The sequence below is a fragment of the Aspergillus lentulus genome, assembly GCF_001445615.1.
Source record: "Aspergillus lentulus DNA, contig: Alt16, strain: IFM 54703, whole genome shotgun sequence".
In the NCBI taxonomy this organism is placed as follows: domain Eukaryota; kingdom Fungi; phylum Ascomycota; class Eurotiomycetes; order Eurotiales; family Aspergillaceae; genus Aspergillus; species Aspergillus lentulus.
The window spans coordinates 3,941,454-3,954,954 of NW_028322113.1; the positions used below are offsets into that span (position 1 = coordinate 3,941,454).

At 49.6% G+C, this 13,501-nt stretch overlaps 4 protein-coding genes across 4 annotated transcripts; 1 reads left to right on the top strand and 3 right to left on the bottom strand.

Moving 5' to 3' along the window:
* Positions 1-1,064: 1,064 nt before the first annotated feature.
* Positions 1,065-2,340, bottom strand: ALT_8743 (NAD-dependent epimerase/dehydratase family protein; the record flags this gene model as incomplete). Its single annotated transcript, XM_033557777.1, has 3 exons — positions 1,065-1,972; positions 2,042-2,203; positions 2,289-2,340. The coding sequence occupies 3 exons, from the start codon at positions 2,338-2,340 to the stop codon at positions 1,065-1,067; spliced, it is 1,122 nt and encodes a 373-aa protein (XP_033413668.1).
* A 2,127-nt stretch (positions 2,341-4,467) lies between these two features.
* ALT_8744 (uncharacterized protein) lies at positions 4,468-5,809 on the bottom strand (the record flags this gene model as incomplete). The annotated part of the gene is made up of 3 exons (XM_033557776.2): positions 4,468-5,235; positions 5,314-5,377; positions 5,439-5,809. The coding sequence occupies 3 exons, from the start codon at positions 5,807-5,809 to the stop codon at positions 4,468-4,470; spliced, it is 1,203 nt and encodes a 400-aa protein (XP_033413667.2).
* A 597-nt stretch (positions 5,810-6,406) lies between these two features.
* Positions 6,407-10,951, bottom strand: ALT_8745 (calpain-like protease palB/RIM13; the record flags this gene model as incomplete). Its single annotated transcript, XM_033557774.2, has 8 exons — positions 6,407-7,346; positions 7,399-7,526; positions 7,599-7,699; positions 7,764-7,843; positions 8,257-10,145; positions 10,198-10,408; positions 10,465-10,841; positions 10,901-10,951. 8 exons carry the CDS (start codon positions 10,949-10,951, stop codon positions 6,407-6,409), a joined length of 3,777 nt encoding a protein of 1,258 aa, XP_033413665.2.
* Positions 10,952-11,944: 993 nt separating this feature from the next.
* On the top strand, positions 11,945-13,081 carry ALT_8746 (putative peroxisomal carrier protein; the record flags this gene model as incomplete). Its single annotated transcript, XM_033557773.2, has 3 exons — positions 11,945-12,048; positions 12,120-12,661; positions 12,720-13,081. 3 exons carry the CDS (start codon positions 11,945-11,947, stop codon positions 13,079-13,081), a joined length of 1,008 nt encoding a protein of 335 aa, XP_033413664.1.
* Positions 13,082-13,501: the final 420 nt, after the last annotated feature.

Here is a 13,501-nt window from a genome sequence, read left to right on the forward strand (position 1 = left end):
GTTACTTCATGAATTTCTTTTAACGTCTAAGCTTTCTTTTTATAGCGACTAGACGGAGTACTCCGTAGCATACGTTCCATTTTGAAGCCTTTTCTTATCACAATGCTTGCTTGGGAAGCCCAGTCTATCGACCTGCTCACTCAACCAGTGTAGAGTCGGGCATTCGATGAATTAGCTTGGGTTCATACAACACTTTGTTCCTGATCAGAATCTCTGCTTTTGCTCTTTGGTTGTGTCTGCTCTCAGAGGCTGGTAACCTGTTTCTCCGCTGGGTGAGTTCGTTCCAGCAATCTGACCGGTATCATTCAAGAATTATAGAATATACAGTCGTCGACAATGTCACAACAATCTACAATATAGATGCACACCAAAGTCACTCATCTAAACTCAACTCGCAAAGAGACAGTAGGGCCATGTCCAAAGATCACAACTAAACGTCACAGAAGTTCTGCAAGGTCGCACCATGCAAGAAACGCAAATATGGGACAAAGTAACCATTATGATACATTTTCATCTAGTTATGCGGTCCGAGTTCAATGTAGGCATCAATGGCAAAGAAACACGTTAGCCATGTTCGACAACGAAAGTAGCAGAAATGTACAGTAAAGAAGCAGGCGGGTAAATTTCAGCGCAGTCAGTCAAAGTGCATATGTTATGTTATGTACACCCAAGTCTACATGTTCATGAGGGTCATGAGCAGAAGAAGCAGCACTCTCTGAAGCAAGGAAAACGATGAAGTATGCCGGTGGACACGAAGAGGTTATCAGGAACATGCCGGTGTCGAAGGTCGCGGAGCTCGAGGTTGGGGAGAAGAAGAGTAGAAGACGAAAGTTAAATTACAGAGAAGAAGATGATGTGCCTCGTTTGTGGATGAAACAGACCAGGGATCCCTGGCGAGACGGCGTGTGGCGCGTGGCGCCGCTCTTTTCCACGGTAGAATTCAAGGGTCACCATGTGGTAGTGTGGAAGATAGAAAGGGTCGATGGCGGGCGGTGCTTGTCGCGACGGCAGACCGGCGATGCTTTATCAGGTTTGGCGTATTGCTTGAAAACGAGCTAAGGGCTCTATGGCCACCAGCCCATACGTTTGTAGCTGTCGACCATGGCGCGGACTCCCTCCGCATCAAAGCGTTCGCGTGTAGGCCTCCATCCGGTGGTTGTTTCGAACAAGGTGCCATCAATCGACATATCCTGGTCCTTGATGACATCTTTCTCGAGGAACGGGCTGATTGGCCCGGGACGTGTGATGCCCTTTTTCTCCAGCAGCTCTGCCCAGCCCTGTAGACTCACCTCGTTCATGTCATCGACAACATCGTCAAGGTTCAACTTGGCGAGTTGAGATGCCAACGATCCGAGGAATGAGGTTTTGAGCCCAAAGACCGTGGACAAAGCCTCCGCAACATGTTCCTGGCGAGTGTCGCCGTGGTCGACGACGTTGAAAGCAATCGGGGCGGATTTGTCAGTGGTTGCCGCCCTCCATTCGGCCGCCTTCCACAGAGCGCTAGCTGCGTCTTTTACGTAGAGCGTGTTAATTTTAAGGTTCTTTGTGTAAAGCAGTTCCAAATCCGTTTCCATGTCCAGGTGTACCCGCGCCAGGCAGATACCCATCGCGAAATAACCCGAGTCGTATTCACCGTAAACGTGTGGAAGTCGCAACAGACAGTAGTTGAGGCCCGGAATCTTCTTCAGCTCATCCGAAGCCTTCAGCTTCCATTTGGCAAGTCGATGCCAGGGCTCGAGCTTGTCGTTTTCTTTTCGAGGGGAAGAGCCAGGCTTGTATACATGAGCGGTCGAGCACTCGACGAAGGAACGGATGCCTCGACGAGCCACTTCGCGACCCAATGCCACCGTAAGATTGTAACTCCGTAGTTCGTAGACATCATCTGGCTGAGAGTGTCGTGTCTCACCACCGCAGTTGATCACATAGTCGAATTGTTCCCCGTTTGCACGGTCAAATATCCGCGGGAAGTGCTCTTTGTATCCGTACCAGACGACCGTCAGCAACAGTTCAGAGCAAAATTTGCGATGAAGTAGTTACTCACGTTCCCGACTAGCGTCTGCTTGAACAAACTTATCTTTCGAGCATGCCTCCTCGAACTCTGGTGCCAACCAGGCCAGCTGAGGGAGGACCTTGTCCACAAGTCGAACCTCCGAAGCGAGGTTGTTTTCATGGATATACAGAGCTAGATGACGACCGATGAATCCTAGAGCATTTACGAGTCATGTGTCAGTGATCCTGTCCATTTCCCCTTTTTCCTCGCACCAGAATGGAGATCGCATCGCGCATACCTAATCCTCCGACGATGAGCACAGCAGGCTTTTTCCCTTGGTCGCTCGCCATGATCGTATGCGACGGTAGTTCAGACACGCGCTTCGGTAGTACTTCTGCTCGCTTTCCTTCCGAGCTCGACTGTTTAGCCGATGTAAACCAGAGTCGACTCAAGTGAAATGTGTTCAATCAAGTTGGTCGACGCCCCGCACTCGAATTCGACAAACCAAATAATGCGGGGGTAATATTGAGAAAAGGGGGAGGGGGAAAGAGAAGGAAAATGATTAGAGACGAGATTAGTATCAGCCCGCTAACGACGAATGTGTTGACAAGCCTAAATGGATTTTTCTGGTCCGTTTGTCAGTCCCGGGAAAGAAAGCAGAAAAGAAAAGGAAAAGGAGATGCCAACGTGCAGACACGAGGGCGACTCAGGATGGTCACTTGGGGGAAATCATTTTGGGACTAAGAGACGCTTTGATGAGCCGGAGCGTATCAGCTTCAATGGAGTCAAACCTAACGCCCCCTCGGCCTCTGAAACAGCCTCCTCTGATCTACTGTCGATGAGTAGTTGCATTACGCTTACAAATTTCTTTCTTTCGCTAAGATCATGTTAATGAATTGACGATTCATCTTCCTTCCTTCCGTGCGCTCCTGTTAAGGCGTGACTGTCTAGCCTATCGCCTCGACAGGAGCATTGAAGAAGATCAGTATGATGACGGCATCCCATCCTTCTACTTCTCTTTGGAACTGGCTTGACACTCTACGGTATGACCCGAACCAAACCCAAGGACCCAGTGATCGCCTTGTTTAAACATGGTAGACCTCCAGTATCCCACCACTAGCATCCTCTACGCTCTCGCTTACTGACTCTCCTTCGTTTTGTCCGGTTGCAGACCGACTATGATGGCCATCTTCATTTGCGAGAGTGATTTCTCTCGCGAACAAAATACAAGATGATGATAGTCACGACGGTGGTGAACCAACGGAAAAAGGTGGAGGGCCTTTCGCATTTTCCCACCCGAGCAAACTCCGTTAGCGCTACGTCTAGAAATTTCGCCAGAATAGTGGGGATATCCGCGGTCAGCATAGCCAATATCTGCTTGGTCGCTGCAGGGAACCCAGAAATTGATTGACCATCTCTTCCCCTGCCAAGCACGCGGTGTGGGACGCCCTCCGTTCTTCAGGGACACCGTCCGATCATAGTTCCGCCCCTAAGTGGGTTTGCGACCAGGAGGTACGAAGCCACACGCCCGAAAGAGCAATGATAGCGCAAGAGGCGCAAGAGGCGCAGAAAATACCGGCGGATTTGGGATTGTTGGTCATGGTCCCGGTGAGAGACCGAGGGACAATTCCAGGAACGATCGGATTGCGCAACATAAATCCCGGTTGGACAGTGCAAAGTTGAAGTCCAAGCCTGGGGTCAAGCTTTCAAGACGAAGCTGATCGCTTCGGGATATGAAATGGATGATCGTCGTTTTTTTGTACTACTTATCCATATTGAGCAGCTCAAGATGGGGCATGCGAAGTAATAGCAGTTACTCTGGGGCAATTCTGAATTGGTTCGTCGTAAAAATGCGGTAGACGTCGATGAGCCTTGACTCTTGACCACTTGAGCACTCGCTGGAGTGAGACAATTGAATCAAGCACCACTCTTGAAATTAACGAAAGCTTACTCAGGCATGTCTAAGGTAGGCTTCAGAACCTCAAAGCCTAAAACGTTTATGATCATAGGCCATTATTGCCATTTCCACGTCGTGCTCAAGCCACGTCTAGGGCGATCCAAATCCCGCAATGAATGAATATCGCTTAATGCAACAGGGCGGGTATGTCTCACTCTTGTTTTCTTCATTTGCCTCATTTCCGAGTCAAGAATTGCAAAAAGAACGAACCTATGTCCAAGCGTCCTGCACACTTAATCCAGATCATGACGCATTTCCTCCTTCAAGCTGGTCATAGCATGAACGCCATGTCTCAACTGTTGTCAAATGAATGGCTGGGCCTCTAGTGAGACTCGGCGTGCTCGTTCTTCTGAATTATTGTGCTGGTCAGTATACTTTCAATTCTGGTAAACGTCTGGTATGGATGTTGTACCTCAGTACTTGGCATAATTGAACCCCAATGCGAACTTTACCTATGCTCTCTTTCTCTCATGGTAGGTTTCTCAGCATAGATCCTGCAGCCTTACACCAAACAAGTAGCTCAGGAGACAACATGAAGCATCACAAGGATGTGGAATCGCTGGTTTCCAGCCTCGCTTCCATCGTCGCCTTGTTTAACTCTCCATGAATTGCGAAGTTCCTGCATCACAAATTCCCAGTCGTCATCCCTGCCCTGGCGTACCCGTATGAAGAACTCTGACCAGTCGAACTTGACGGACGCCGCCACAACTGCTTGCGGTGCTGGAGGACTGCTGTCCCACTTTGAGATCTCCTTGTTCAATTGAGCGCTAGGATCCCATTCGTGGATGTTGCATTCCTCCGCCATATGTGCTATGAACGATGCTGCCGATTGGAAGACCTGGAAGGGGACCCAAACAGGCGCCATGTTCGGCTGGGTTGAGGCTGATACTAGGAACTTTGTCTGCTGTTGTAGTGTGTCTTCGGGCATCCGCGCTGTGTCTGCAGGGGTGATTCTTGAGAGATGGGTCATCGTTGAGTCCGTTTTCGGGGTTCCAGAGTATTCAACACGGTTCACGTTTCTCGATGCCTCATGCAGGCTAACTGGTCCCTGTCTTCTCATGGTGTTGCTCGCGGTGTCACTGATAGAGCTAAATGGCCTAATGGCCCTGGCATCTGCATCTCCGAGCCGTGATGGCGAGGCTTCGAGGTCATCGGGGGCCCTTCTTTTTCCTAGCTGGTTATTGTTTTCGCCAACACTGGACGATAAACTTCCTGCCAGTCCATTGGTAAGAACAAGGCTCGAAGAAGATACCGTTTTGGCAGGCGCATCGCTCGGTGTTTGAGGAGTCTGCGTTGTCCTTCCTGTTAGACATCATATCAAATCACGCAATCAAAAAAAATATCAAAAAGAATTCATCGCACTGACCATATTAGCCTTGAGGATGCTTCGAGCCTTCTTCTGCAGCAGCATCTCAATCACGCGCACGATCCTAGCAGGGCGTCAACGCAGCTCAGACAGCAGCAAACCAACAGTATAAACTGAATACTCACTCCTTCTTCCTCTCCGGATAGATACAAAGAGAGGCCGGATCCGCTCGAGAATCCTTCATGAGGAACCTCTCCCTGTTCACCTCCTTGCCCCAATACAGCATCCCGTACCGGCCCAGAAAGCTCTCAGCACACGACATCCGCTCATGCTTAGATTGCTCCAACGTGCCCCAGTCAAATCCGAACTGTTCGGTGTGTTCCGTAAGCCGCGTTAGGAACTCCTTGTGATATTGGTCTTTCAAGTCGAGAAACAGCGTAAAATCGCGGTATCGCATGCTGAGCCGCAGAACACCATCATCTAGAGCTTCTTCCATGGCATTCTTTTCGGTATGTCCAATGGAAAGAGTTTGCTGGCTTCTCGTTTTAGAGGCCATGTTGCGTGGTCTAAGTGTGATCAGTGATCAGTTTTGTGTCGGACAGGTGAGTTGTGAGTATTGAACGAGAGCGTGGGTTGCATTCCTGCTCAGGAAAAGTGTGGTAAGTTGGTCTTGTTGTTAAAGACCTGAGGTGTTTCAGCAAACGTGTGAATGTGAAGTGAGCAGTGAGTTCGTGGCTCATGTGTTGGACTGGCTTCCAAAATCTCTACTCTCTTTGCAATTCACAATGAATTATTTTAGGCAGAAGGTGGTTGCTACTGCAGGCACGATATTTAGCTATGCTTCTTACTCCCTATACTCCATGGGGTGAAATGCCTTTCAATGAATGAGTTTCTTCTACTCTTCAGCAGACATGCATTGCTATAAGCAACATTAGGTTTGAGAAAATGAGCTCGTAGCTTTTTATGATTCATTAGTATTCGATCAGAATGACTTAGCAGAGCTATGTAGCATCATGGTCATCATAATATAGCGGAAAAGCTTACAAAAAGAAAGGCATAACTTGACCAAGCTGAACAGCTTAATCTGTGTACAAGAAGCTTTAGAAGGTTGCTCAGCGGGAAGTACATGCGCAGACATTGGCCTTTGAGTCCATTACTCTGCCCCCAGGTATTTCAAAGAGTTTCTGAGCTCTTTGATCGCCGTATCAACGTCATCAAATGTCAGTGCGGACACGGCCCAACGGGCATGCTTTTGGGCTAGAGCAATGGCTTGGTCATCGATCCCCTGTGAATTGCTTTGGTTTGAAGCTGAGACTGTGGGTACAGCCGCTAGTGCTGGTTGCTGGACAGGGCGCGAGACTACTGGTACCGGTGCTGTATGGGGTTGTGCAGGTGGTGAAGGAGCCCAGGCGCTTGGCTTGGGTTGATTATAGAAATCGCTGGGTTGGTTGAATGTAGCTGGAGGACTTGAAGGAAGGTTGGAAGGAGGAGGAAAGGAATGGAACGAATTAGGATAAGAATCAGCTGGATGATGAGCGCCCAGGCCTCCAGGTGTGTCTGGGAGATTCAGGATTGACGAAGAGGAGGCAATAGTCGCTGGAGCTGAAGGAAGATCTAAGGCCGGTCCTTGCTCGGCAGCGTGACCTGTTTCTGGAGCAGGTGTCCGTGGAGCGCTTGTTGGAACATCGGGTATGGTAAACGCGTCACCTGTACGCTGCGGCCGAGTAGCCGATGAAGATCTTGACGGGTGCAAGGATTCGTCCATCGATGATTGCTGTGCCATAGATCTTTCGGCACGCTCCGATTCATCAGGGACCTCCTCCACAATTGGTTGCTGCGTTTGCGAGGCAAGATTTGCGGCAGGTTGTGCCTCAAGATCCTCCACGGTTACTGTCGGCCCTTCCGTCTGGTCGCCTTCCTTGATGACCGGGTTTGTTGCGTTAGGATCCTCTCCGGCCTTGATCGCCTTCACAATTCTCAGCGCATGATACTTGGCAAACTTGATTTTCGCAGCAATTTCGGGTTCGAGGGGATTCCAAATTTGACATAATTCAAGGAACGTAGCGGCAGCCTGAAACGTGTCTGCTGTTTGCCTGCAACGCGTCAATCATAATCTAACCCTGAGAGTTGTCCATGACTGCTCACTTAGTCACTTTGTTGGCCCTCATCGTAGTATCCGCCCGGTTAAAGACCTCCAAGCCGAACTGTTCCACGTAGGCATTCGCCGCGACTGCATCGGTCACTGTATCATTATCCGAGTTCTCATTTCTGAACTTTGTACCATAGCATGTCAACATTCAGGTACACTATGAAATCGGCCCAGGGGGTCCATTCACTCGACGTACTTGTTCCAACTTCTCCATCAGATCCATCGCATATTGTTCGACTTCATGATCCGATCTGTGTAATCCTCTCTCAATTATTTGGTTTGCTATCCAGTAGTTACCTGCATTCGAATAAGAGCATGTGTCAGCGTTGGTGTCTCGAGGGTACAATCGCACGGCACTCACACCAGTAGGCAACGACGGGCTTCACCCGCTCAATTTGGGCCGCTCTCGCCGCGAAGCGCCCAATGTCCGCAGACTTGAGACTAGCAGGAATATTACTCGTCATGGATATGAATAGATTATATCAACGCCTGTATGGGTATGGCGAAATCGAGGATTGTTGGGGTGGAGGAGCGGGACGCATGAACAAAGCGGGGATGACGTTGAAGCTCCAATTTAATGTTGTCGGGCACTGTACCGAGCCTTGGGAATCAAGGTACCACTACGGAGAACGGAGTAACTGTAAACGGACATTTGCTTGTTTACGATTTTTCAATCTACGACTAAAGAGAATGATATAATTTACATGTCAACTAAATGATCTTCGAGTCATTATTCTCGTGTCTCCTGACTTGTACTGTCGCCCGGCATTGCGCAGAGGTCTCACGCTCATCACCTCCGCATAACCCAGGTAAAACATGCTGCCAAATCTAATTCTTAAGCATCTTCGACAAACCATTCTCCGATTTCAGCTCGCTCTTCGGCCAAGGCTTCTACCTCGAAGTGATCTTCTACCTGGCCTCCGGGGCCTCCAATCCGTTCAAGGACAATCCACACTCCACGGCTGTCTTCAAGACAAGGATGCAGGTCGAAGTCTTCAATACGTACTCCAGATATCGCATCGCTATGATCGCCGTCTTCTGAAGTCGCCAGAATCTCCTTATAGGGGCCTTGGCCCAATTCAACTGTCATCAGCACTGGTGAAGGGCCAACGGGATGACTCCCGATCGTAGAACGGCGACTGCGAGCAATAAGCTTGATTCGGGTAAGTCGCGGGACCTGCAAAGGCGCCAGAATCCTGTCTCTTCCGGGTGGTAAGACACCAATATCTGATAACACTGCTCGCCGCCCTGCTACTTCGGACGAAAGGGGCTTGACCTCGCATGGAACCATAGATGAGACCCAAAGTGTGAATCGGCCAAGTTGGTCGGGCGCGAATGTGGAACAAATAATCGTGTACACGCCCTTATCCAGGTTTCTTTTTTCAGCAAGAGCGGCTCCTCGACGATAGTCGCCGCTATCAGTGATAATATCGCGGTTGCGAACTCTAGTCACGCGCTTTCCGTTCGAAAAGAATAACTTGGCATGTATTGCAAGTTCGGTGTCGGACGATTCCAACAGAATGGAAATATCAGTGGCATTCGACAGCGTTAATGCGAACTGCGGATTCGTGGGGTACCGAGCTGATTCTGCATTGCCGCCTGCAGTCGAAGGCATCCAAAAACCATGGACCTTACTCACACACGTATATTTATTCTGTGATGGAGTAATATGCACAGGAGATATCGAGAGGCCGGATAGTGTGAAATTCTGACTCAAAGCAGGCAGCGACTCCTCAGACACAACTGCCGTGTAAGTTGTTCTCGGCGGCATTTCCAACCTCATCAGGGTGTTGGGTGAGTCCACGTAGGGACCCCGATGAAGCGCACCATCACTTAGACAAACACGCTTACCATCTGCATTGAATACGTAAATGCTAATAAACCCAGCTTGAGAGTCCTCAGACGAAGAATAGCCGAGACGATCAATCGTTTTGAAATGCTTGCCGAGGAGCAGCCAGACAGTGCCTCCCCTTTCGGAGGTTACTGCAAACTGCGGATTCTTCACAAAGCAGCCCGGAACACCCTTTCCAGCAGCGAGGTCCCATGTAAAATGTATATCTTGGCGGTATTTGAAGAGGCTGGGATTCCAATTCAGATAGAGATTTTCAAAGTTCTGGAAGACCATCTCGCAGTCCATCCAAAACGTCCCAGGAGAGAGTGACGATCGGTCATGAGGCGCGTTTGACTCAAGGGTCTTCTCCGTCCTTCCACTAGCCGTGTGGACTCCAGCCCATGGGTTCTTCACTAACATTTGCCGACGGCCCTTGAACTCTTTCATATCGAGAATCGCATAATCATGCTCACTAACCAAGCCCAGTTCTTCCTCTTCTTTCTCGGTTAGCTTCCCAGTCCCAATAGTCAATAAAACATCGCCATATTGAAACGATCTAAAGAGACGCCTCCAGATTTGATCGCTAGTCACATCCTCATGATGGAGGAAAACTTGTTCAGGTATCCAACCCGTCAGTACCCACAGGTCTGTTCCAGAATTGCTCCCTGGAAAGTCGTAGCCCCCTCTTAGCTTTAGGTACGCCTTTTCCACAAGGGCAGGCCACAGAAAATTGGGGTTATCTCTATCAACAACGTAAAGTGACCTTGAGGTCTTCGACGATGGCAAGCGGTCATCGATGACTACCTTCCTGAAGCATCCGTTGAAATAGAAACGAAGAATGTATCGCCCTGAAGGCGAAGGCTTGGGATGACCTGTATCATACTCGCAGGGATAAATCACAGGGAGATAGCGCTACTTTTATGTCAGAGCCTGACACAATTCATCAACAGTCGGAGTGGATTACCTTGTCAAGGCCACGTTCCGATCGCGACGTTGTAGCGCAGAGACTGGCGACAACGGAGCAGTCTGTCAAGACATCTTGTACAAGATCAGTCTTTTCTGGTACGGACATCACCAACGTGTCCCCGTCGGCATGCGCCAACAGCTCTGAAGGCCGCTTCCACCCATCAAATATGTCCTTCTGTTTGTCAGAAAGATGGAGGTCAGGCTTGTCACTAGCCTGTGTTAGCAGTCACTTCCAGTACATTTAGTAAACACTGCATGAACGCACATGAATAATTGCCCTCCCTCACTAGGTTCGAATTCTTCTAGACTGGGAGGCCCTGCCCACGGGGGAAAGATGAAGCCATTCAGCTTGGCCCCTTCAAGCAAGATTATCTCTTCACGAGTTGTGAGCGTGCGCGTAGACGCCGGTGTCTGGAGTTCCGCTGCATGTCTCTCATGGACCCGGATTGCGGATCGCCAATCCTTGGCTTCTTTGATTCTCTCTGCTCTGGAGAGCCATTCCTTGCATTTCGCATCCAACGACTGCTTGTCATTAGTGGTTGCTGCCAGAGACAGAGCTTTCATATAATGCTCAGCAGCGTCAATAGCAGCCTCCAGGGCTTGCCTTTGAGAAGTAGCTGCAGATACATCTCGTTCAGCTTTCTAATCACAGGTTAGTCGAGGGGTGCTTGCTGGTCAAGTCGAAAGTGGAAATTATCTACCAGAGCATGAGCAATTAAAGTCTTTTGCGAAGAGGCGTGGGGTCTAGACATCCTGCCCCACGAGGGGTGACAATCCTTCGGTGAGCGTCTGTATTGGTGTAGCCAGATCTACTACGCGTCACGGCCTGTCAAGGTTGCAACGAGCATCCGCAAGACATTAGGTAGAGATCCGCTAACAAAAGCCACCTATCAGAGTGCGGGGAGATAAAAACGATTGACACTGCTTGTGACCGATCCGAGGGGTCGCAGGGAAATCTCCGGGCGTGACATCCGAGGTCAACACCGTCCCGCGATGTGTTGTATGACGGGTTCCGAGTAGTTATGTGATAACAGGTGGAATCAGGTTAGGAGAATGCGATGACCTTGCCGATCCCCGAGACAAGGAAAACAGGGGTCTTGCCAGCTAATATTTGAATGCTAGTTTGGTCTTCCAGTCGAAGGTATGACGTTGATAGTAATGATGCTGCCGACGCATGTCACCTTGGAAGCTATGTACCAGCCCACCTGGTCAATAATACGGAGTACCTCTCCAGAGGTAGATCGATAGCGTATGGGCCGGCGGGGAGGAACGGGATGGCGGCGGGCGGTGAAGGCGGCAGACACAGACGGCAGCGGATACCGGACACTCACGCTGGACACTTTGCAAGCAGCAGAGATACCTCGGCTCTTTTCGTCATGCGCGGTCCACCGAGGTGCTGGGCACTTCCGTACTACTACTGTACTGTTAGGACGGAGTAGTTGATACATAGTGTTTCTTCTCTACAGTAGAGTCTTGTTGCATTTTCTTTTTACACTTGGACTGATATGCGTGCAGTGTGTTCGCTTCCATCTGCATTCTGAAGGCTAACGGTGTTGCGAGTAATCGTCGCCTTCCCACTCCCCTCAGAATACTCCCTCTCTCTTTGCCAATTATTACTTCACGCAGCCTTTAACTGAATACCGGATCGAAACGACCTAGTCTTTTTTGATATTATTTCCCTCCTTCTTCCCTCAACCTGTCTTGAAGAATCACATACCGGGGTACAATCTAGCTCGTCGCGGACAATGACAGGCCAATCCAAAGCCATGCGTCTTTCCCCCTGGGGAAGTGCTGTTGCAGGTGCAACTGGCGCGGTTCTCGCCAATGCGATCGTATATCCCCTAGATATGTACGTCGTTTCTCTTATAGTTGCAGAAGCTGAAAGTTACGAAGCTAACACATAAATGATTTGATGAGCAGAGTCAAGACGAGACTGCAGGTGCAGGTGAAAAGCGACAAGACGGACGGATCAGACGGAACGATGCACTATGAATCAACTTTGGATGCCATCAACAAGATTGTGGAGAACGAGGGAATTGAGGGTCTATATTCTGGAATGGTTGGGTCCTTGATCGGGGTTGCCTCTACCAACTTCGCCTACTTCTACTGGTACAGCGTCGTTCGCTCCCTTTATATGGCATCTGATCGGGTGTCGAAGCCTCCTGGCACCGCTGTCGAGCTGAGTCTGGGTGCCGTCGCGGGTGCTGTAGCTCAGATCTTTACTATTCCGGTCGCAGTCATCACAACAAGACAACAAACACAACCAAAGGGGGAGAAGAAAGGCCTGATCGAGACCGGTAAAGAGGTCGTCAACAGCGAGGATGGCTGGACTGGTCTGTGGAGAGGTCTCAAGGCCAGTCTGATTCTTGTCGTCAACCCGGCAATCACATACGGGGCCTATCAGCGCCTGAAGGACATAATTTTCCCAGGAAAGACCAGTCTCAAACCTTGGGAAGCTTTCCGTAAGTTGCGCACGTCATTCGAATGCGGTCGTCGCTTGAAGTCTAACTGGTATCGCAGTCCTCGGTGCACTTTCAAAGGCTCTTGCCACCATTGCAACTCAGCCACTGATCGTTGCGAAGGTTGGTCTTCAGTCTAGGCCCCCTCCAGGTCGCGAAGGGAAGCCCTTCAAGACCTTTGGCGAGGTCATGCGTTATATCATTGAAAAAGAAGGAGCTCTTTCCTTGTTCAAGGGTATTGGTCCTCAAATTACCAAGGGCCTTTTGGTACAAGGTCTCCTGATGATGACCAAGGAGAGAATGGAACTTATGTTCGTTCTTCTCTTCGCATACCTGCGCAAGATCAGGCAAGAGAAGCTTCGAAAGGCCGTTGACGCCGCCGCGTCAAAGGCCAAGACGAGTCTTCCTGCGACTCTCAAATAGAATTTCCGACTCAGTCGCCTTTAATTTTCTTGTTCAGCGACGACGTTTTCCCGTCCACCTTCATTTCTGTTTCTTCTTCCAGGCGCTTGGGTTGTATATTCGCGGGCTTTCCTCAGAGGCTTTCTGAGCCTCTTGTATATTCTGAGAGCCAGACATGATATATAGAGTATGAACTATACCAGGTGTATATCCAGGATAGACCTGCGTAATGCAAAATCTGATGGTTACATAGAGGCCAACATGGGTCAGGGAGTCTCTCGCGTAGAGTCGGATATCGATAGGGTATACAGACGAATCCTATATTGAAATCAGCTGTATTGCGTGTTAGCAGCAGCAGACATTATTAAAGAATTTAAAAGGCGGAATATGATTTGATATTGTTCGAGACAAAGCGCCGTGGTCAATGTAGCTTTGTCCAGT